Source organism: Tuber melanosporum (assembly GCF_000151645.1).
Source record: "Tuber melanosporum whole genome shotgun sequence assembly, scaffold_31, strain Mel28".
In the NCBI taxonomy this organism is placed as follows: domain Eukaryota; kingdom Fungi; phylum Ascomycota; class Pezizomycetes; order Pezizales; family Tuberaceae; genus Tuber; species Tuber melanosporum.
In genome coordinates, this window is record NW_003298986.1 from 847475 (window position 1) to 868803 (window position 21329).

The following is a 21329-nucleotide window of genomic DNA, read 5'->3' on the forward strand; positions in this document are numbered from 1 at the left end:
TGGATTGCGGTATCATAGTCTACCGGTATTAGTGAGGACAAAATACGAGCAGAGTAGGACATGATTGCTCAAGTATCATTTCATACTGTAGTCTACCACGGTCTTTTCATACCTGCACTGCACCTTCCTTGGGCAGCGGTGCTGGAAAAAAAAAGGGGATGCCAAGATGCAACGGGCATACAGGCAAGGGGTAAAAGGGATGATGGGTGGGATGGCTAATTTCCGACTCGGCTATAGTATTTTTGGCAGCGATCGCCCTAACTAAGCCGAGGCTCCGCGTGCTAATCCCCCCATCCTCATAAATCGTCACTCGAGTCTTGGCTCAAAAAGCTTAATTATTCTCATGTATCACATCATACCGGCATCGGTATCATAATAGTATCTCTACACTACCGCGGCATGGACCACCCATACTATCTATCATACAAAGTCACACTCCATCCGGACCACCGGGATAACGAAAGAAGAAAATAAGCGAGAAGATAATTAACCGGATATTCACACACACCTACAAAGCACAGAGGCGGGCTCGAACTCCATCAGTAACCTCCGGCTTTCATCGAAAACCCCATATTGTTCCACTTTCCTGGTTAGATCTCCGCGGTCCCAATCACCCAGCTCAATGCTGGCCCTGTGCACCCGTTCGAGGATATCCACCGCGGCGACGGACTGCCCCTGACGGATGTAGAACTTTGCGATGCGCATGAGGACTTTCAGCCAGCTGAAGCCTACCCATCCTTTTGTTGCCGGGATAAGGAACTCGGACTCTGCCTCATCGATGATCCTCGCTATTACGCGTGCGCCATCTTGAGCCGCGCCCTGGCGCTCGTAGTGCTCTGCTAGTGCCACTGCTGTGGTGAATTCATCCACTTTGCACTCTTCGCACAGACGGCCCTTGGAGGGGCTGCAGAGGACGGAGGTTAGGCTGTGGACGTAGAGGAGTATCTCAGTGCTTGTCTGAGTTCTGGAGAGGTGTGTTTCGAAGAGTAATGACAACGCGGTCACAATGTGGGAGATGGTGGGCCTCGGCTGGTCGTCTTTGCCAGCGGTGTTGTAGATTAGTGACAAGAAGCGGAGGATGGCAGTGTGGTGAGGGGAATTTTGTGGGAGTGATGGGGCGGCAACGTCGCGGAGGTCGATGAATCCCGGGAGAAAATCGTCATATACAATTAAGCTTGCGCAGGCTAGGTTCGGATGACTGGACTGTAATTCTGTAAGTAGTTCTAGAGTCCTATGCGCAATGGCGATTTTCTCGCTTCCATCCAATCCCCTGATACCAAGTAACCAATTAAAATACGCCTGTAGAGCCGGGGGGGGAACAGCGACGGTTACCGTCCCGGAAAGCCTTAACTTTGCCAGGGACAAGATGGCCTTAAAAATTGGCTCGGCGTCATCAAGCGCCGCCTGAGTGCTAGGCAGCTGCTGCTCAAGCATCTTATACTTCAAACACTCGTTGATCCTATGTTCCAAGAACACTAGCACCTCACCCTGTCGTCCGTTCCTGGCGAGGAGTTCGGCGATAGCTACGTCGACCTTCAAAGTCAACTCAAAGTCCTCCCGTTCGCCCAGCACGCCCCGAAGCTGTTTCCATGCTTTATCTGCAGCGTCCCACAGGCCGCTGTTCTCCTGCAGTCGCGCCTGGGCTGCCGTTGCCTCAAACATCTCCCGCTTTTCCTTCCTGGACGGGCGCCCGTCATGGTTGCTCCCGACTATCCGAGTCGCCCGCTTGAGCAAGTGAATCCCTGCCAGGGCTTGCCCAGATAACTCATACAAAGCCGACAGCTTCCTCGAGATCCTGGAGAAGTACCGTGCAGATATCCAACGGAAGTTCTCGCTGTCCCCAGCGACACTCATGGAACCACCGCCCGACACGAGTACTTTCTCGGCCTTGGAGAGTATCTGCTTGAGTTGACCTACTGCTGCTGTCTCCATCTTGTGCCTCTTCGCAAGGCTTAACAGGCCGTCGAGGAATTCTCCTAGGTTTAGCACGCCAAGGACTCCGAACGCCCCTTCCCAATCTCCAAGAAAGCGCTCTAGTATGCCGAAGGTTCCGGCCATGATGGCCTTGTGCTCTGATGTGTCGCCCCCCTCTTTTAGCTCTCTAATTCGGACTATGGAGCGGAGTACCCTGCTGCAGTCCTCGTCTGCGAATTCAAACATTCCTTCCAGCGTTTCCTCCTCGTCCTCGCCGGCGGTTAGTATTCCAACCCGGGACATGAGCACGGCTTTTAACGTCTGCTCGAGAACGTATATGGCCAAATGCATTTCCCCGATTTTCTCGTAGTTCGTGCTTAGTAGTAGAGCGAGCATGAAGCCGTTCCTAAAAAGGTACACGTTCTCCCACGACACGCTCTCCACAAACTCACCCATCACCCTGGCCAATGATAAGTGGCTCGGTTCCTGGGAAAACAACTCGTTTGGGTCAACGGTCATAAGTGTTATCTTGCTGAGGCCTAACTGAAGTATCACAGCGGCCGAACAGAAGTCATTCTTTTGATGGTGCTTCTGGGCCGTTTGCAGCACTTTATTTGATATCTCATCTATAAAGTCTGTCTTTAGGCGCGGGGGGTTGAGCCGATATGTGGGGAACTCGGCGAGCGATGGGTCGATTACTTGGGCTTTGAAAGTTGATAGCTGGATCGATGAAATCTTGGTTTGCTCTGCTTGCTGCGGAGTTGGGGAGGAAGAGGGCATATAGTATGGGTATGACGGAGATTGCAGTGGGGGTGTATGCATTACTATAGGGGTTGTCGCCGCTGTAGGTATAGGATCGATCCCCATACCCGTGAGACTGGCAGATATACTCTCGAGACTACCCGGTCCACGTTGATGTCCCGGTTGCGACTGCGAGTTTTGTCGTGGTCGACTGTAAGGATGGGCAGAAGGCCTACCATGTTCCCTGACTCTCCGCTTCGGGGACGTCGGCAAAGCTTGGGTGAAAGGATTTACAGGAGTTTCCCTCCCGCGGGCGGTGTCTGTCCGGGCGGGGACTTGCGGAGCTATGTCTATCGGCGGGTACCTGTTGTGGTATCCGGGGGTCGGTCCGTCGGTCGCTTGCGCCGGCTAATCGGTCGGTCGATCAACCAAAAGTCAGCAATCAACCAACCGAAGCCAACTTCTAGGGTGATATGTTGCCACAAAACAAACAGCACACCTCAAAGTTTCCCCCGCCATCGACAGCATTTGTAAATTCTTTCGGCGAGTGCTGGCTTCCTGCCGCGACATCGCTGAGTATTTCTAGGCCCGAATTGTCATCTGGTGGACTAGCGACGGCTCGTCTAGAAGGCCTTCGCCCTGGATCTCTCTACTAACGTCAATGAAATGCGTTCCCGTTACGTAGGGGTGAATTCGCCCGTGGAGGGCGGGGTTATATCCTACCGGGGCATTTTTTAACCATCCCCACTGCTTGAATTTCTTCTTGTATCCACGGGGGCTATATATGTATGCTCAGCATGGGAACTCACTTACCAAAAACACAAGGCTAGGGGAGAAGGAGAAGAGAATATGTGGGACGGTGAAACACAGAAGAACGAAAAGAAGAAGAAAAGAGAGAGCCAAAAAAAAAAGTGGGAAATTATATACCTCGCACCAAAATCATAAGACTCCTTCATAATCCGAATCATATCATCGAGCTTGAGGTTTTTCTCCATGTATCTTTTCACCACTTCCTGTCAGCCTTCCATTCTCCCTCCAACCCATCCCTCAATTCGTCCACTGTCCGATTCGATTCCGCAAGACTCACAACTCATGAAGCTTAACCTTAACGCTGTCCCAATTCTTCGTCATGTTTTCCCTCTCACTCACTACTTCAGCCCTGCGAAAGCCTCTACTCGAGTACTTCGCCTCTACAGACAGCAAGTTCAAGCTTATTTATCCACAACAAGGTCTTTGCTTGGGAAAAAAAGGAAAAGGGAAAAAAGCAACAAAAAAAAAAGAGTGAAAAAGTGCACTTTTGAACCGGGTTATTGAGGCTGAGCACTTTTCATGACACATACACGTACAACCTATGATACTTGTACGGATGCTATAAGTGCTAGTACCGGAACAGTGCCTTAGCTTAGCTGTGAGCGGATGGATAGAAGAGCCCTTTTTCTCTCTCCCCTCCTCCCCCCCAAAATCGATGACTAGGTTAGGATTAATTCTCACGCCGCACTTTCTCGATATAATATACGATGATAAAGTAGATGAAATTGATAGAGTGGCGGAATTGGGAGAAGGGGGGAGTGGAACAAGTAGGAAAATTTAACGAAGGAGGTTTGAAGAAGAATTGAGTGGTACGGTAGTGTTAAGACTCATTCATTTTGTCCACCGTATTGATTGATGGTGATGGTGGTAGCGGTTGAGTCACGATTCCCTGCTTGCCTGCTGCAGGGTAATCGTTCCAAGTGAGTATGATACATGCTCAGGGCTAGTGAAAAGAGTAATCAGGGGTGCTTCGCCTGCGCCCTGATCATCCTTACTCACTCGGTGGCTGAAGGTATGGAAACAAGCAGCTGGAAAGGAATACAGATACCGGTAATTGGGGTGGGGTCCTAGCTCCTAGACACCGATCGACATGGTGGATTGGTACGGCTAGCATGAGGGAGGCGGCGGGGGCCACAGTACTGGTGGCGGACCTACACGTATTTCGTTCCCAAAACATGGTAAAAGATACCCTACCTCTTCGCACAAATCGCTCCAGCCTTTTTTCGTATAACACGGTGTGTACCGGTAAACCAGAGTGATAGGTGAAGGGGAGGGATATTTTGAGGGTCCCGAAGGTATGCGGTTGTACAGTACACAGTGTGCGACCGGGCCAGATAGTTGGGCTATAGGGGTGTTTTTATTAGCTGATCACCAATGTTTCAATTTGGCGCAACTGGCACAAAATTTCTTAACCAATCTACCCCCACAAAAGCAACAACCATCCGTGTCCTGTACGTACCTCCCTTCCAAGGGGGGGGGGGCACCTCATCTTACCAGCAAAACACAGCAGCCTGAGAATCCGGTCATGAGCCTCCGGTAAATTTACCTCTATGAGCAGTTGTATCAGGTATGCGCAGTGCCTTGCTGTAGCTTCACTACCCACCTAGTTACTCTCTTTGTAATCGGACGACATGTGTGTCTTCAATCACCTGACCTCGCACCACATTCATTCACCCCGCGATAGCCCTCGCCACCACGCGTAACTTTACCAATACAATACTCGCCACTCCACTCGCACTTGACGGGAGTGGGGGGATGTGTCTGTAAGTGCAAAAAAGAGCTGTGCCCGAGTACAAGTGCCCGGGAGGGTGTTTTCGCACAATTCAGGGATCACTTTGTGGGCTAATCTGGGGTAAATGTTCACTGACCCTCTCGTTAGTTCTGGCACGGTATGATACGTACGAGTATGGTGCTCTGAATGCGCAGTCACTAACCAATCACCTACCCTAAAAGGCGTGCATGGCCAACGAAGGCTTCACCGTCATAAAAACAGCTCTGTCATACACCCATTCCACACCAATCGATCAGGCGGGTGGAATAAATTTATATAAGAGGCGTGTTTCGAGGGAGATAGAAGTCTCGTGAAAATTGTTTGGCAAGTTCAGCATCAACTTAGGGTAATCAGTACCGGTAACCAATACCAGCGCAAGTGCCTGGGAGGGATGTTTTTACGCAAGACAGGAATTACTTAGCAGGTTAACCTCGGCTAGCTATTCACTGACTTTCCTATGCGATACCATTGATATCGGTAGGGTAGTGCGGGGCCCTGACTGGATCAAGTCATCGTAGAAGTACAGCGAAATGCACTACTGTACAAACTGGTAGAAGTACATTTTTGATTGGAGTCTGATCTCGCGGGCCAAAAGAGCACTTTAGAAACTCCGCGCGCACGGGCCAATCGGAGGCTTTCTGATTGAGGTTACTTGAATAGAAGAAGCGCAGTGTTTATCTTGTGAGTCGGTAATACTTACCTAGACCTAATCTACGACCTTAGCACGAGGGTGGAAAGAATATCTGTTGGATTTACTTACCGGTAGTGCTTGTGGAAGTAGTGTGGTATGGCAGCCTCAGGTAGAGCAATATCTATTGCGTTTAAAGGATATTATTTGCACGAATGCCACCTCGATATCCCATTTCTTGTGTTTCGGGGGAGTCGTTCCTGAGGCTGCGCATTGGTTAAGAGCTTATGCTGGCCAGTGTGTGTGATATGAGGTCTCCGTTATCCTGAACGCGTAGGTTGACTCTCACATACGGTAGCCTGTCTCAGCCCTCTTTGTGTATCCTTTGGTCCGTTTGAAACGGTTCTAATTCTTATCAATCGAATAATGGCTAGGCGCGCTAAGGCCAGATTTGGCAGCGATTTGAAGAACCCGATCAGGAAATGGGGTTTTCAGTCCTTTCAGTGCTCATGTGACTCAGCACCTTGGGTCGTAAATACCCCCAGAAAATCGCACAGCTCGAGTCCTTCTAGGACAGGCCTAGGGTGCCTGGCTAGGAATTTGAGAGTTTCAGACCTACCCGAGTAACAAGGGATACGGTACTTGTATGCGTATGCAAGGTGCAACTGCCTCTAGGAGTGGGGGAAATCTCTAACCTGTGTGTTGCATCTTATGGTTCATATCTTGCACCACCTTGGGGCTTAGACACAACGCGGGCGTGGGTTAAGAATCCATCGATTTTTTGCAACGTGGAGGGTGTTTTTGGCGATGTCTGGTTAAGCGTTGGTTTAGGGTTACGACGCCTGCACCTGAGACTAGAGTTGTCACTAATTTGACTATTTTTGCAATCGCCAATTGAGCTGTCTGCCAGCACGACACACCACCGGGTCATTTGTCGGCATACAACCTGGCATGAAGTGAGAAATTGGGTGGCTTACCCCAAAAGCTCGATGGTTTCCCAACTACCGTACGTGTACTGTACAGTACCGGTATCTCAGCTACCCTATCGAAGAGCTCCGAACACGGAATCCACCGCGTAAACGAGCGAAATCCGTGTCCAGCTCGAAATGAGGCTCTTTTGGCCCATGCAACGTAACACCGCATGCTGTATCACTACCACGGTGGCAAATCTACTGGATTAGCCTTGAGATTACTTGTGAGGCAGACTTCAAGTTCGCCAGGGGCGAGAAACTTGTGACCGTAAAGTGGAAGATTACCCATGGGGCTTCGTCGGAATAGGTAAGCGCTTCCTGGTACCCACCGCCACGGTACGGTATCGCTCGTGAGTTGTGTGTTAAGGAGCAGCCTTTGATGCAGATGCCGGTAATGGCATGTGGGGAATTCCCCGTGTAGGTACGGTACCGGTACTATGGTAGAGGAGTACTGGTAGTGCTATGCAGAGAAGAGTGTCCTCAAATACGAGTCGAAAAAAGAAGTAAAGATGCTGATATTAATATTCACAATCGCGTCGCACAGCAAAAACACCGCCTCCACCCGTGAAGTGGGGACCCTCGAGCCTTCTGGTTGCCACGAATCCTCTCCGGTGTAATCATCATTTGCTCAACAACGAGCTTCGGATTGTCGACCCCTCTCTGTGATCCTTCTCGAGTGATTGTGTGTGAATGTTGGAGTCAATATCGAGATTGAGTCACTCCAGGGTTTGGGAGGCAACGTTTCTTGTAAGCGTACTTTTCTTTTTGGTGCATGTCACAGTTTTTTTATCAGGGATCTAGAGAGCATCTTTCACTATTGCGGTTACTCTCGGCACCAGAGTTGTGAAATTTCTTGCCTCTAGTCCTGCGCTCTGAGACTGTTGCGCTATTGCCAATCTTAGCATCCATAGGATTGGAGCATACTTTATTTAAACGAAGAAACTGGGGGGAATCACCGGTCGGGCCATCTTGACGCTCTACTAGACTTGGGTGGGCGGGAAAGCTGTAAGGAGGTCAGGCGGGGAGAGGATTGAAGGGGCCAGGAGCTGAGAAGGGGACAGGAGAAACTGAGGCGGCTGAGTGGAGATTCTGTGTCTCATGTGATAGCTTTCACCCATAGCTGTCAATCCGATAGGTCGAAGAATCCTCTCTTTATACGAGTATCAGTAGGAGAGCCTGTTCCTTAGCCTTTTGCGGGGGGTGTGATCGTCGAAGGTAGTGCCCCTGAATATCCGCGGGTCCCCGCATATTCAGTGACGTCCCTAACAGCCCATTGTCTATCACGCTAACTACGAATATATGAGGGCGTAAATACTCGAGTGCCGGTACGCCTAGAGCTCGCGGACGACTTCTGAAGGGATCAAGCATTTTTTGCATAGGTGCAACTTGGGACTGAGAAGTTGGGAACCCGGTTACTATTTGACGAATTAGATAAGCGGAGAGGCCATAATCATAGACTTCCTCTTGAAAGTCGCATCTAGCCTATCGGCATCCATTGAGAGGCACAGGAGTGTTCGCTCGGCTGGAAATGGGCAAAACTTCATTAGAGCCTAATAGGGATTTCTTTTTTCATGGCAGGAGCTCCTACAATATCCCACACTTTCCTGCTTTCACCTGAAATATATCATCTGATGAGCATTCTATCGTTGTTTTATTTAGCCTTCAGGACAAGTGGATATTTCCACTGGCTAGGTTTGAAGTGAGTACTTGTATGTGCGAATATCCTGTCACAAAATTATATGGATGAACCACGAGACCTCAGGAAAAACAACAATTGTGAAAACCCATTGGTAAGCTGGGTATCTGGGTAGAGACACTATTCGACCTGATGAAGTGAGTCACACCATTTATAACACTTCTCCAAGAGCGCTGTCTACGGTATTACCTTTCTGCAAGGATTTTGGTGCCCAAGCATTGGCATGGGCTGGGGCGGGCCTTGTCTTATCAATTACGTACGATATCTAGGGCATTTAGAAGATGAGAATCCCACAACACAAATCGATGAATTTTGTAATAGCTAGGCCCAACTTAGGAGTTCCTACTATTTTCGTGACCGCGGAGCGGATCTCCCCGGTGCAAACATCAAATCTGACCCAGCATCTAACTTCCCTCTCATAGCGGGACATTATAATAATTTCCGAACCAAGCCAATACAGCTACCGCACCGAAAAACGATATCAGATTCTCAACTGAATGAAATCAGTCTGTCGGCCCACCATAGGTTTAGTTTGACAGGTTAACAGAATCGCGAATCCCAGTTTCTAGGGTCGAATACCCCTACCGGTAGCAGGCTAAAGTTGCTGAATCATGTCTTAAAAATGCCAATCCTCCTCAGGAGCCTTTTCTCGGTGCTCCCCGAAACATCGGTGATGATGAGTATTGAACGACTCGGAGTTTAAACACTACCGAATGCCATTGTTGGGAATCCACTTAGTCGACTATTTGTTTTTCCAGGGTCGAGTGAGGCTTAGTGAGTTGCACATTTCGCAGAGGTGTTCAAGGGCGACAACGACAAGTGACGAAAATGCCCTCCCGGATTGCCTGGAGTTTTATTTAGTGTTCGGGATTTATTTAAAACCGGTACTAGTACCGGTATGATAGTAATACTTGTACATGGTCCGGCAAGAAGTTATGGAACAGTTATTTGAGGTTAACGAGCCAAATCCATCCTTGTCGGTTTCAGTTAATGGGCTCCTATGCTTGTACTAGTACCGGTATCATACAGTACCCGGTACTCGAGTAGAAACTTCGGGAGCGGTTAATTTAGGTTAACCGGAAAAACAATCTCTGTCTTGTGCGAAAGCGTCTCCCATCGCACCCGAACGTTATCTCCATTGCGGTGAGAACCCCGGCTCCGAAAATGCGCTTCGTAATGCCCCTGGAAGCTTCCATTCCTGGTGGCTTGTGCGATGGGTCGCGAACTAGTCACCACATGTCTAAGACAAGATCGATGTTGGCCGGGCAGCTCAGTCGCACCTCCCTATCTCGGATGACTAAAAACAAAAGAATCTGGTGGTACAACGAGTGATCCTGGAAAACGGGTCAAGTTTTGCTGTAAATTTTTATTTTTATTTTTATTTGAATTCACAGAATTCCATAAGGAACAGCGGGGCATCCGTATCATCGAGTTCCGGGACTGCAAGGTTGACTGTAAGCTGTATGGCTCATATACCGTAGGTGTGGTACAGTAGAGTTCGGGGACAAAAATGACCGTTGACATCCTAGGTGATGTCGAGGTATCTCTAGCTATCTCTAGGTAGATGTCGTACAGGTACGCTGATGAGTCTAGAAAATGCCCCATCCCTGTCAGGTTGCTGAGAGTTGTTGGAGAATCCTAAGTGCATAAGGTGGTTTTGGAGTGTTGGCTATGGGTAGTGCCCATCAGACCACTTCCCAAGGTATCTTACTAAGGCAGCCTTATAACACACCTATATCATAATACACTTAGACAGAAGCTGAGAGTTGCTGGGGCCTGATCATAAGAGTGAAAGGCCTGAAGCCTTGCATGCACTGTACATGAAATACATATGGGTGAGAGTGTTTAAAATTGGTTGGACTTCTGGCTCACACAGTAGTTTTCTGCCAGTATGTCAATAATATTGACTAGTTAGACTCTTGTAGCTGGATTGATACAGTACCTAAAAACTTGAGATTGCAAAAAGGAGTATAATTACTCTATAGTGGTATATGTCAGCCAACCCTTGGTATGGATACCATAAAAACATGTGAAATGCGCATCAGAATAATAGAGGAAAGCAACTCGTAAGCCAACGATAGGTTAGTTTGACAGGTTAACAAAATTGCAAATGCCAGTTGGCAGGATCCAGCATGTTCGGTAGGCTCTGATCCTGTACTATGTTCTATATTCTGCTGTCGATTTATCTTGTAATCTTTAATTTACTTCAGCGTGGTCACAAACTTGAGATTCACCTTCCCATATATCGTAGTACTCCCATTAGAGTCTTTTGGAGGCAATAGCTAAACGACGGCAACTGCAGGAGGTAGATTTTTCGTCTTTATCAACTCTGGAATCAGCAAAAATTGAGACAGTGTCTATATATCATTCGTCTTGGCCATATAATCGTGCGCAGCTGGTAAAAGTGGACTTCGATGATATCGATTTCAGAAAAAACGACGTCTAACTCAGCTCTCGAAACATGGGCGGAAAACGATAGAGCTAAATACAAAACACACAGTAAAGCCAATCCTCCTCTTCATATGAGTCTCTGCAATCTTCCATCAAAACAAAGCATACAATATTCTCTACAATCCCCATAAGAAAACGACCAGCTAACTCTTCACATTGGTTAAAATCCTCTATCCTTTGCTCCCTGTTCTCCAGATATCTCTCTCTCTCTTTCCATCGTTCCTTTTCCTTTAGTTCATCTCTGCATGAACATCCACCTGTCCTATAGCTAACTGCCTACCCCCGAACAGTACCCATTAACACTTTCCTCAGCCGCTTCCCGCCAGAACACGGTCGCCCTCCTTATGCACAATCGCCTAGCCTTCCGCAGAGCTTCCATCATCAAAATTGGTCGACTGAAGCAAGTTTTGAAGTAGTTATTTTTACTCATTGCACCATCTCGCCGAAATTTGTGCCCACCTCCAATGTGCACACTCAAGTCATTCTTTCCTCCCAGCCCTTTTTCTTTATCCACCTTTTTTTCGATTGTGGTATGGAGTGGTGGCATGGCTGTGACTGTTGTGCGATCCGCTTGCGTCGCCAACGATGACTCTTGTCCAAGAACAATAATTTCACAACCCTCTATCCTGAAGACTTTTGTGCAGGCACAGCATATCACCCAAAAACCAAACATTATTTCGAATACTTTCCCTAGGGACTCTTTGGTCTTCGCTCACGTATCTACCCTAGCACCGTTCCTGTGGTTTACAGCAATAGTCCAAAACGAATCGCGATCCCGCTTCTTCTCCCCGCCACACCTGCGTAGGCGGAAGCCTATCGTTGTTTAAGATCGCTCAAAAACTTGCGGAGGATAGCAGTGGTGATATCATACCATCCCGTTTAGCATGTGTCCTATTCCATGCATTAATTCCCGACTAAACTAACCCACCATGGCCTGCCAGTGCGAGCGCTTGCTCCTGAGTCCTAAAGCACCAGTACTCATACAGTTGGATCCCAAATACTAGAGAGCCTGCGCTCTAAGGTTGATTCCCAAAACTATTCGAGTGCCTGCGACTAATTTTTGACTAGTGTATCGATCAGGGTCCGGGGATTACAGTATGATACCGTACCAACAAACCCCAAGATTGTGCAAGGATCAATATTGGTGCCCGATCTTTCTACCGTAGCGCAATATAAGGTTATTGCGTGCGGAAAAGGGAGTCCCACCACCCAGATTCCATACAGTTCATAAATCGGGAGCTAGAAAAATGAACTGCGGCACTAGTACCGGCTCTGGTTTGCAAGATAGGTTGGAGGTTCAGAGATCGGCGGTACAGGATAGTGTTGAGCTTGATAGAGCAGGAAAGGTGCGATGGCCGGGAGCCCAGAAACACGCAGCTTGAGAGGTTTTCGAGGGAATTGAACTAAGTGGAGTGACAAACAGTCGCAGTTTCTACTACGTATTTCCTAGCTGCCCAGTGTATCTCGCGTTCCGCCATACCCAACACACCGTCAACGAGATCCTAACATACGGCCTACAGACCACGTAAGGCTTTAGATGCTGGGGTGATAGAAGAAAAACCACACAGTGTCATGGTGCAGTAATCAGACCACGGGTTGGTGTTCTCGTTTGGAGTGAGTTGACCGGGTAACCCCATGGCACTCATACAGTGCTCGAGTACCGTACTGTACTGTACGAGTACAGTATCATACCAGCATAATAAATTTGATTGATCGGCACTCCTCCCCTGTCACTTTTTAGGTTACGCATGGGACCGTGTAATACAGAGGCTAATAGGGTGAGGCATTTACAGTCATGGTACTGTACAGCGATAGGGATAGTTGACGTTCTTTTGGACGAAATGTTGGTGTTCATATACCAACACAAGCCAAGACAAACAGAATGTGTGTATTGTAAAGGAGGAGGTGGATTTATCTGTGATGTTTGTACTGGTGTGCCATTGGAATTAAGTTGACATCCTTGCTACTGTACCATGACTAGATGCCTGACCCTTGTACAGTACCCGCAACTAAATGACCTCTGCCACGACTACTATTGCACAAGTTATAGCCAAAGTTCGGTTTTCTTCTTCTCTGATCTTGGTGTCATATAATACTGGTCGTGTTCGCTCAATTGCGAGTATCATTACTGATACAGTACAGTACAGTGAACGATTACCACTCGAACGTCGTATCGCCAAACACCCCCCAAAATTGTGAATCAAGTCCAAGTTAATACTGGGGCTATTGTTCGCGCTGAAAGCTGAGGCCTTTATCCCTCCATGCTCGCACTCCTCACGATAAAGGCATGCACCAACTATGCTCTCTACTCACAATAGATGAGACTTTTTGTAAGGGTATAAGGGAAGCACTTCTTTGGATATACACCCACACCCGCACCCTACCTAGCCCGTATACCATAACCGAACTATCTTATAAACCCCGAGGCTAGAACTTTAGGGGATTCCAAACGTTGTCTCGTCCCCTCTCGAACTCCAACAACCCCACTTCCTTCAAGGTCATGAGGAAAGTTCCACAACCGTCAACCGGCGGCATAGACACCAATCTCGTGGAGAATATACTCGTTACACTCTCGCGGAAAGACCCCCCTGGGGGCTATGACCGGCTTTTGAAGAAGTTTCCCAATTGTACCTTCAACTTTTACTCTTTGAAGGAGCCGGATGGGCTATGGCACTTTGGTATGCCCGATGATAGTCCCCGGCTTAGCGGTAGGAACTCGAGTTCGTCAGGAGTACCGTGCCCATGACGCTAATGTTTTTGGAAGAGCTATTAAGACAGGCAACTGTATTGCTTGTGGATTGGACACTCCCGAAGATAAAGCAGGTTCCGAATTTGAAGGTTCTTCAATTACCAACCGCCGGCTCCGATCATGTAGTAGGGCAGCCTTTGTGTACCGACACGAAGATTATCTTTTGCACGGGTAGTGGAATTTACAGGTACCTAGCCTGCAGCTCCCCGTCTCCACCCCTCCATCTAACTGAACCAGTACCAAGGTCGCCGAGCTCGTCTTCCTAACCCTCCTTTCAATCCGCAATTCCTTCAACCAATTACTCTCTCAGCAGCGCTCCCACATCTGGGACTACGGCAAATATCCCCGTCCAGGGGACCTTGTAGGCACCACAATCGGGATCCTCGGATATGGGTCAATCGGCAGACAAGTTGCTCGAGTCGCCAGCGGGTTAGGAATGAAGATACACGCATACACTGCGTCCCCGCGACAAACGCCAGAATCCAGGGCTGATCGAGGGTACATTCTCCCAGGGACCGGAGATCAGAAGGGCGAATTACCAGACGCATGGTTTTCGGGCACGGACAAGCCCAGCTTACACACTTTCTTATCTGGAGTAGACGTACTCGTCTGTTCACTACCACTCACCAACTCGACAAGACACATACTGTCCACCACCGAATTCGAAATACTCGGTAAGAGAAAGGCCCACGTCATCAATGTGTCCCGCGGGGGGGTTATCGACCATAATGCGTTGACTAGGGCTTTGAAAGAGGGCTTATTGGGTGGGGCTTCATTGGACGTTACAGAGCCAGAACCCTTACCCGCGGATAGTGAGCTTTGGGATATGAGGAATGTAGTCATCACTCCGCATATAGGTGGACATGGTAAAGATTATTTTACGAGGGTTGTAGATCTGTTTGAAGCGAATCTTTACAGGTTGAGTGCTGGCGAGAGCATGTTTAACGTTGTCGAGAGGGAGAGAGGATATTAGAGAGGCACAGGGACCCCCACGAGGCGGGATGCGCTGCAGTTCCTTCAGTGTTTGGTTGGCTTAGTTTTTGCCGTCGATTATTTACTGAAAGTATAGTACTTGTACAGTAAAATCTCCACTATCTCCGGCATTCGCAATCCCTGTGACTAGTCCCTTTACAGTGTAGCCCATGAGGTTAAGCACAGTGAGGTTTGGCAGATCCAATGGTACGGCATACAGTAGCCGCTATTCCTTCTCAGGTTAGAGTTTCGTCAGGCCGGAGATAGTGGATTTCACGAGATTATGGTACTGGGATTCTCCCTTGTCGGGTTCCTCGGGACTTGTAGTTATGAAAGGAAATGCAAAGACGTTCACGTCGAAGGTGAACCGACCTTCCGTACTAGTAGATTCTTGTGCATGTTCACCTTTTACCGCTCCCCCCCGAGACCTAAGCATGTACCTGCCCTAACCTTGGCCCCGGTGACATCCTGTACCGATGAATCACCTTATCCTGGACCTTCAGGCAACACATGGGTCCCTATTGTCAAAAAAGTGCCCTTTTTCGATTGACCGACACCGTCGATCCCAGCTTCCAGCTCTGGTAGCACAACAGCATGAGGTTATCTAGCTTACAAAAGTGCCCGGCACTTTTTTTTGTGGATGATTCATCTACTCCATTCTAACCGGTTCTCCCGCACGTACGGAGGGAGCCTCAGATACGGTACTACACAAGGGATCCTACTCACGGGTACCGGTACTGGGGCACGGTACAGAATCTCAGTGCACCCCCGAATGCCAAGAGCCAAGATTGCTACACGGTGTGGAGAATTGCTTGATTTGGAGGTTCGTTTCATGTATTTGATGGGGAGGAGGCTCTGGATATTTTTCATGTGTAAGAGGGGGCTTGGCGTGCAGGATTTTCTTCTTATAGCTTTCTTTCTTTTTCTCTTAGAAAAACAACGAACACACACACACACCTACTACTGGGAAATAGAACTTTTTCATCTCTACCGAACTGGACCTACATTTCTTTCTTTGATTCCTCTGCATTATTTGTGAAATTGATCAATACTCACCAGTCCCCATTATCAGGCAATTACTTTCTGGTATATCATGAAGGTAAAGTGAGTTAGCGGGTAGGGCACAGTGCGTAGTCAAACCACCATCCGGGAAAAGGGAAGGAAAAGAATACCCCCAACAACGGTAGAGAAGGGAAGTCAGCAGAGTTCTCACCAGCTCACCACACTTTACCACCACAGCCGCTAAAATCGGGTGACATTCCATGAGGAATGGTCAGGAGGAAAAGGGTACGATAATTAAGGCGGATACTTTGTGATTTGTATCACTTTTGATGGGGCTGGAACAGTGGTATTTTCTCGGAACTATGAGCGTGCCAGTATCAGGATATTCCCAGGATGGTAATGTAATACAAACTCTTCAAGTCTTGTTTGAAACAAAGACATAGTTGCACTTCATTTAGCTTTTATAGGGGGGGTATTTGGCGCAACGCAGCCTATTTGCGGTCGGTGGTTTCATAAGCTAACCAATAGCATCCCTCAAAACCTTCTCACGTACTCGAGTAATGCATTTTTAAGGGCCATGATTAGTTAATTTGCGGATTATAGTTGGCAAACAACTACCTCGACCTAAACGGCCCATAAGATAGCCAGAGCACTATATGTTATCGTTAGACCGGAGCTAATTCCGGGATTGCTTCCGGGGGTGGAGAGCTCAGGTCGTCCATGACAAGTTGTAGTAGAACAGGTTGCGTGTGAATGTGCCTCTCCCACTGAGCCTGGCCTCAACCATTCCTATTCCTCGCCTAGTATGATACATCCGTTATAGGGGACTAAAGGCGGGTTCACAGAATAGTGCCTGTAGCATCCATTTCCAGCCAGCCCGGAATGCTGGGATTGCACCATAGCAGTTCAAACCGAGCAATTGCGGGCAGGTGCCCTCCTATCAGGGGGGGGGGCGGGCGGTGGTGGAGATTTTCGCGGAGAAGTTGGATCTGCGGAGCGAGACGGAACAACCTATCTACCGTGCCCGCCCGAGGGTAAATTATGGGGAATTACGGAGAGGCAGAGAGGGAGGTTATACGATATGATGATCGCTATCACATGGTAAATATAGTAGTGCCATGCTATATACTCTTGAAAATTTACCAGTGGATCGATAGTTTAACAAAATAGGGGCCCCAGGGGGCAAGTGAAGAAGTTTGAACAGAGCCTGAACAGCCCACAGAGAGCCGAAAGATATGGCCGGAAAGCAGTGGAACAAATACAAAAACACCATGGTATGGTAGTGAAGGATGGGGATGGGTTTAGGGGTTTTAATTCGCGGAATTAGTGTTTTGTCGCACATAATTCTCATCGAATTTCAAGTATCCTTTAGCTGTGAGGCACTCCTGCGGAGTGCCGTCAAATCGAGGGTGGCTTAGCGTCCTTCGAAGTGGCGGGAAATTTGGCGCGGTTTGAGGTCTGGCTGGATACTGTCATTACACGATTAAGGGAACCCTCATCTGTACTAGGGCCTTACTTTGAGATGATTTCCGAGTGATATGTGAAGCGTAAACACCTGCGGCCCAGAAGCTCAAATGCCAAGCCACTCCCACTGTGCAGACACTTGATAGTACTGTACACAAGCCCCTAGACAACCATTCTCCTCATCTCTGCTCTACAACCATGCTGGACCACTCCTTCTCTCGCCTCGCAGTGGTAGGAGTAGTCCTCTTGATTGCCTTCCTCGCATACGCGTCCCAATACTTTCTCCTATATTCCCACCTCTCCGAGCCCGAATACGTCCTTTTCAACATCTGCGTAGCCTGCATCTGGATAACCTACGCCCGCAGCATCCTCACTTCCCCAGGCAGTCCTCCTGTAACATGGACGCCCGTAGACATCGACCTCGACAACGCCGACGCCGAGGACGGTAGCGCCAGGGAGGAAACTCGAAGCCTGGTATCCCGCGGCGCGAAGTGGTGCCGAAAGTGCAATGCTTACAAGCCTCCGCGGTGCCACCATTGCAAGACTTGCGGTGTGTGCGTGGTTCGTATGGATCATCATTGCCCTTGGACGAATAATTGTGTCGGCTGGAGGAATTTCCCGCACTTTTTGAAGTTTTTGGGGTATTCTGCTTTTACTTGCTGTTGGTTGTTCTGTCTGTTGGTTGAGAGGGGATGGGAGGTTTGGGTTCGGAGGGATTTGCCTAGTGTTTGCTTGCCCTCGCTCCACTTGACTTGGTAGGGTTGGAGGATAGGGGCTAATGTGCTTAGTATATGTCGCCGCATACATTCCTGGAATTGTGTCTTTTGGCGGTGCTACTGGTTACAGATTTGCTCGTTGCGTTTTCACTCTCGCTTCTGTTCATTCGAACATTGTGGTCGACGGGGGAAGGGTATACTACTATCGAGACGTGGGAACAGGATCGGCATAATGCCCTCGTTCGACAGAAGCGCGTTCGTCGACAGCAATTCCCCTACGATATCGGTACCTGGGATAACCTCTGCTCGGCATTTTGCGGTAGCTCCAACATCATGGGATGGTTCTGGCCGCTTTCTCGAACGAAGGAGGTTGGGGTGGAAATCAAAGGGAGCGATGGACTAAAGCTCAAGGGCGGATTGGAATGGGAACTGAATGGCTACGAAGTTGTGGGTGCTACATGGCCGCCCTTGGATCCAGACAAGGGGGTCTGGATGGGCGCCAATGCCCCGATGCCAGCAGCGGTGAACGATGGCGGTGATTGGGCGGAGGGCGTCAGGAGACGACAGAAAGAAGATATGGAACGAAGGGAAGGAATTAGTAGACCACAGGACGCTATAGTGACTTCGGCGATTAGTAACGGCAGTAGTAAAGTAATAGCCCCAAAATGGATGAACGAGGAGGGCGAGACGTTAGCGGATTACGGGGTCGACGATGACGATGAGGACGTACCACTGGCAGAACTGATGAGGAAAAGGGCTGGGTGGGGGAAGAGTAACACGGATTAAGTTAATTCTTCCCCTACAATTTTTACTTTTATTATTATTTCTGTGATGCCGACTATGATACTATAGAAGGGAAAAGGCGTTGAAGGAAGGGCTACCTACTGTACTGGTGCCTGGGGGATACTTGTACGAGTATCGGGCACCTCATTTACTGCGATTTAATATCATACTAAATTGTTTACTTGTACGAGCACGTGCCGCAGACATGCTTGTAGAAATCAGTCTAAGCAGAACAACACACGAGAACAGCCCGTCCCCTCGGCAGACGCCTCAGAGCTCCCCCACCACTACCCCAGCATGATCAACCAGCCGGTATTACCACACCGGTCCTCGTATTCTAGGTATCGACAAAGCATTGGTCGTTCACTTGACTTGATTCTATTCCGCGAGAAAGGACAAGAAAAAGAAAAAGAGCAACACGTCTCTCCGCCTCAACCCTTCGACGGTCTTCGCGCCGACATTTTTTGCCTCCACTCGAGCTTTTTAACTCGCCTAGTTATGATCAAGGACGGGACGTGCCATGTGGGGTGCAACCCCCGCCATCTTGATTAGTATGCCACCACTACTGTATGATACTGATGTTTGTGCTTTGATCAGCGAGACCGGTGAGGGATGGAGGAATTCGCCACTGATACTATTGTGGGGGATACCTGTTGTGCGCGTTTGTGCTGTATTGGATTGGACGGGTACTATGGGCCTTTTCCACTTCATCTTTTTTCGGCTAGAGTGCTGTAGTTTGTATGGGGAGTTTTATATCTGAGGTGCGTTGTGCTTGGGTACGGTGCGAGCGCGGTGCTGTGGTTGGTAAATTTACCAAGCAGTACCGGCAAATGATGCCGCTGGGCACCTCATTATCGGTGCTCAATACCCCATACCCAACTGAGAACCTTCCTGCGGAGGCCCCCAGATGGAACCACTAGCCATTGCACTTAATCTACTCGAGCAGACTACCGTAGGAACCGAAATACTTGGGAACAATGCCAGGACGTCCAGAATTTCCCCTTTGAATTAAGGCGAGAAAGCAACTAGTGAAGATCGAGACAAGAAAAACAACAGACTTACTAAAAGAGGCAACTCCAGCGCCCCGGCGGGATTCGCAATTATTCCAGTTTTTATGGTACTTGTTGGAACTCGTCATTACTGTAGTGGAGGACTTCCCGTAAGCCTATACCGCCTGGATAGAACAGGAATTTCCGAATATTGTAAAATAGGAGAGGGTGTGTAAAAGTAGTGAATAGAAGGGGGGGGGTCGACCCCCCCCTTCTATTCAGCTCATCTATTCCGATGAAATAGAATGTGTTTAAATGCAAGTGGGGAGACTAACAAAAAAAGTTGCTTTCCAGCCCTTCCAGTCCGAACGGGAGGTCACAGGCCGGTCGACGGCAGTCGACGCCCGTCGGACTGCACTCATTATACAATAATACTTCCTAAGTACTCAACAAGTAATAATATGAAAATAAACATAAAATTGCCTTGAAAATAGAAAGTAATAAAACAAAACAAAACAAAACAAAACAATAATAAAAGCAAGTAGGAAATCTTAGGAAAAGTCTTTTTAATTCACAATTTGAGAAACACGAGCTTCCTCCTCACAATCATTAAGAATTTTTGAAATATCTGCCGCTGGCTCAAAACTAATTAAACCACTCTTTACCCAAGACCTTAAACACTCAGAAGCCTCAATTGTAGTACACCGAAGGAAATTTCGACAGTCGGTTAAAGAAACTTTAGCGCTAATAGATTTCTCATATTTAGAAGTTAGTAATAGTATATTAATTTTCATAATTTAATTCTGAAAAAGCTTTTTCAATTTATTTCATGCCGGAATGTTTGAAATTATTGGAAACAAATTTAATAAATTAAACTAATCTTACCTACTAAAGATGCATTCACATTCAGCAGACATAGCAGGAACAGAAAGTGTATTAAGAGCCATGCGAGAGAGATTTGGATACAGGAAGCGTGCCATTGACCACCAATTGACAAGTTGATCGATAGGAGGCTCACCATCATTCTTAGCCAACCAGCGTAAATATCGTTCCAATTCATCAGGACCAGTACTACCAGTCTCCATTAGGCGAACCTTTTTAAAACTTCTTCCACAACTAGTGGATGATTTTTGAGGCGAAGGGAAAGGTATCGTAGGAGGCGGTAATGTAAGCAGTTTATAGTTTTGGTTCTATAATTGTTGAACGAGATGCATTGTAACGATCCCTCTTTAGATAGTTAGTACTTGGCGACGGGGAACGATACTTCGATTCCTGTCTTTCTTCTTCTCCTTGTCTTACGATAGCTCTAGGCCTCTGCCTACGTTACCGATAGTACAAGACCCTTGTCTTCTACCGGGAACGCCTATCGTAAGCTTTCTCTAACTCTTCTTCGTAAAGCTCCTTCCTTGGCGTAACGATAACGTTGCAATAAAGGTAAAGATCGTAAGGGTGTTTTATATTTGTTAAAGTAATAAGTAGGGAAAGTACTTAGAACAAAGCGTGAAGAACCTATCTTCCTCGGCCGCATCGGCCTCCTTATATAGTGTTCTTCCCACCTTTAATCATGTGACCATGTGCGAAACTAAATCATAACAAACTAATCATATGACCAAAGTGATCACATACTCAAAACCCATGACCTTATTTGGACGGACTGTGAGACAACCGATAA

General features: G+C 48.0%; 3 protein-coding genes; 2 read left to right on the forward strand and 1 right to left on the reverse strand.

Moving 5' to 3' along the window:
• Positions 1 to 368: 368 nt before the first annotated feature.
• On the reverse strand, positions 369 to 4205 carry GSTUM_00007115001 (uncharacterized protein). XM_002839170.2 has 6 exons: positions 3743 to 4205; positions 3583 to 3654; positions 3379 to 3433; positions 3265 to 3300; positions 3155 to 3205; positions 369 to 3063 (listed from the first exon to the last, which is right to left on the reverse strand). Exons 1-6 carry the CDS (start codon positions 3784 to 3786, stop codon positions 499 to 501), a joined length of 2823 nt encoding a protein of 940 aa, XP_002839216.1. The 5' UTR covers positions 3787 to 4205; the 3' UTR covers positions 369 to 498.
• A 9519-nt stretch (positions 4206 to 13724) lies between these two features.
• Positions 13725 to 14704, forward strand: GSTUM_00007117001 (uncharacterized protein; the record flags this gene model as incomplete). Its single annotated transcript, XM_002839171.1, has 2 exons — positions 13725 to 13918; positions 13969 to 14704. 2 exons carry the CDS (start codon positions 13725 to 13727, stop codon positions 14702 to 14704), a joined length of 930 nt encoding a protein of 309 aa, XP_002839217.1.
• Positions 14705 to 17367: 2663 nt separating this feature from the next.
• On the forward strand, positions 17368 to 18671 carry GSTUM_00007118001 (uncharacterized protein; the record flags this gene model as incomplete). The annotated part of the gene is made up of 2 exons (XM_002839172.1): positions 17368 to 17895; positions 17958 to 18671. 2 exons carry the CDS (start codon positions 17368 to 17370, stop codon positions 18669 to 18671), a joined length of 1242 nt encoding a protein of 413 aa, XP_002839218.1.
• Positions 18672 to 21329: the final 2658 nt, after the last annotated feature.

Bases quoted from the DNA above. Each gene is read 5' to 3' on its own strand.
- GSTUM_00007115001 (XM_002839170.2), bottom strand. From the start codon at position 3,786: ATGACGAAGAATTGGGACAGCGTTAAGGTTAAGCTTCATGAGTT. The intron at 3,655-3,742 runs GTGAGTCTTGCG...AGTGGTGAAAAG, and splicing joins AAGGTTAAGCTTCATGAGTT to ATACATGGAGAAAAACCTCA. The intron at 3,206-3,264 runs GTCCACCAGATG...GCAGGAAGCCAG, and splicing joins TTCTAGACGAGCCGTCGCTA to CACTCGCCGAAAGAATTTAC.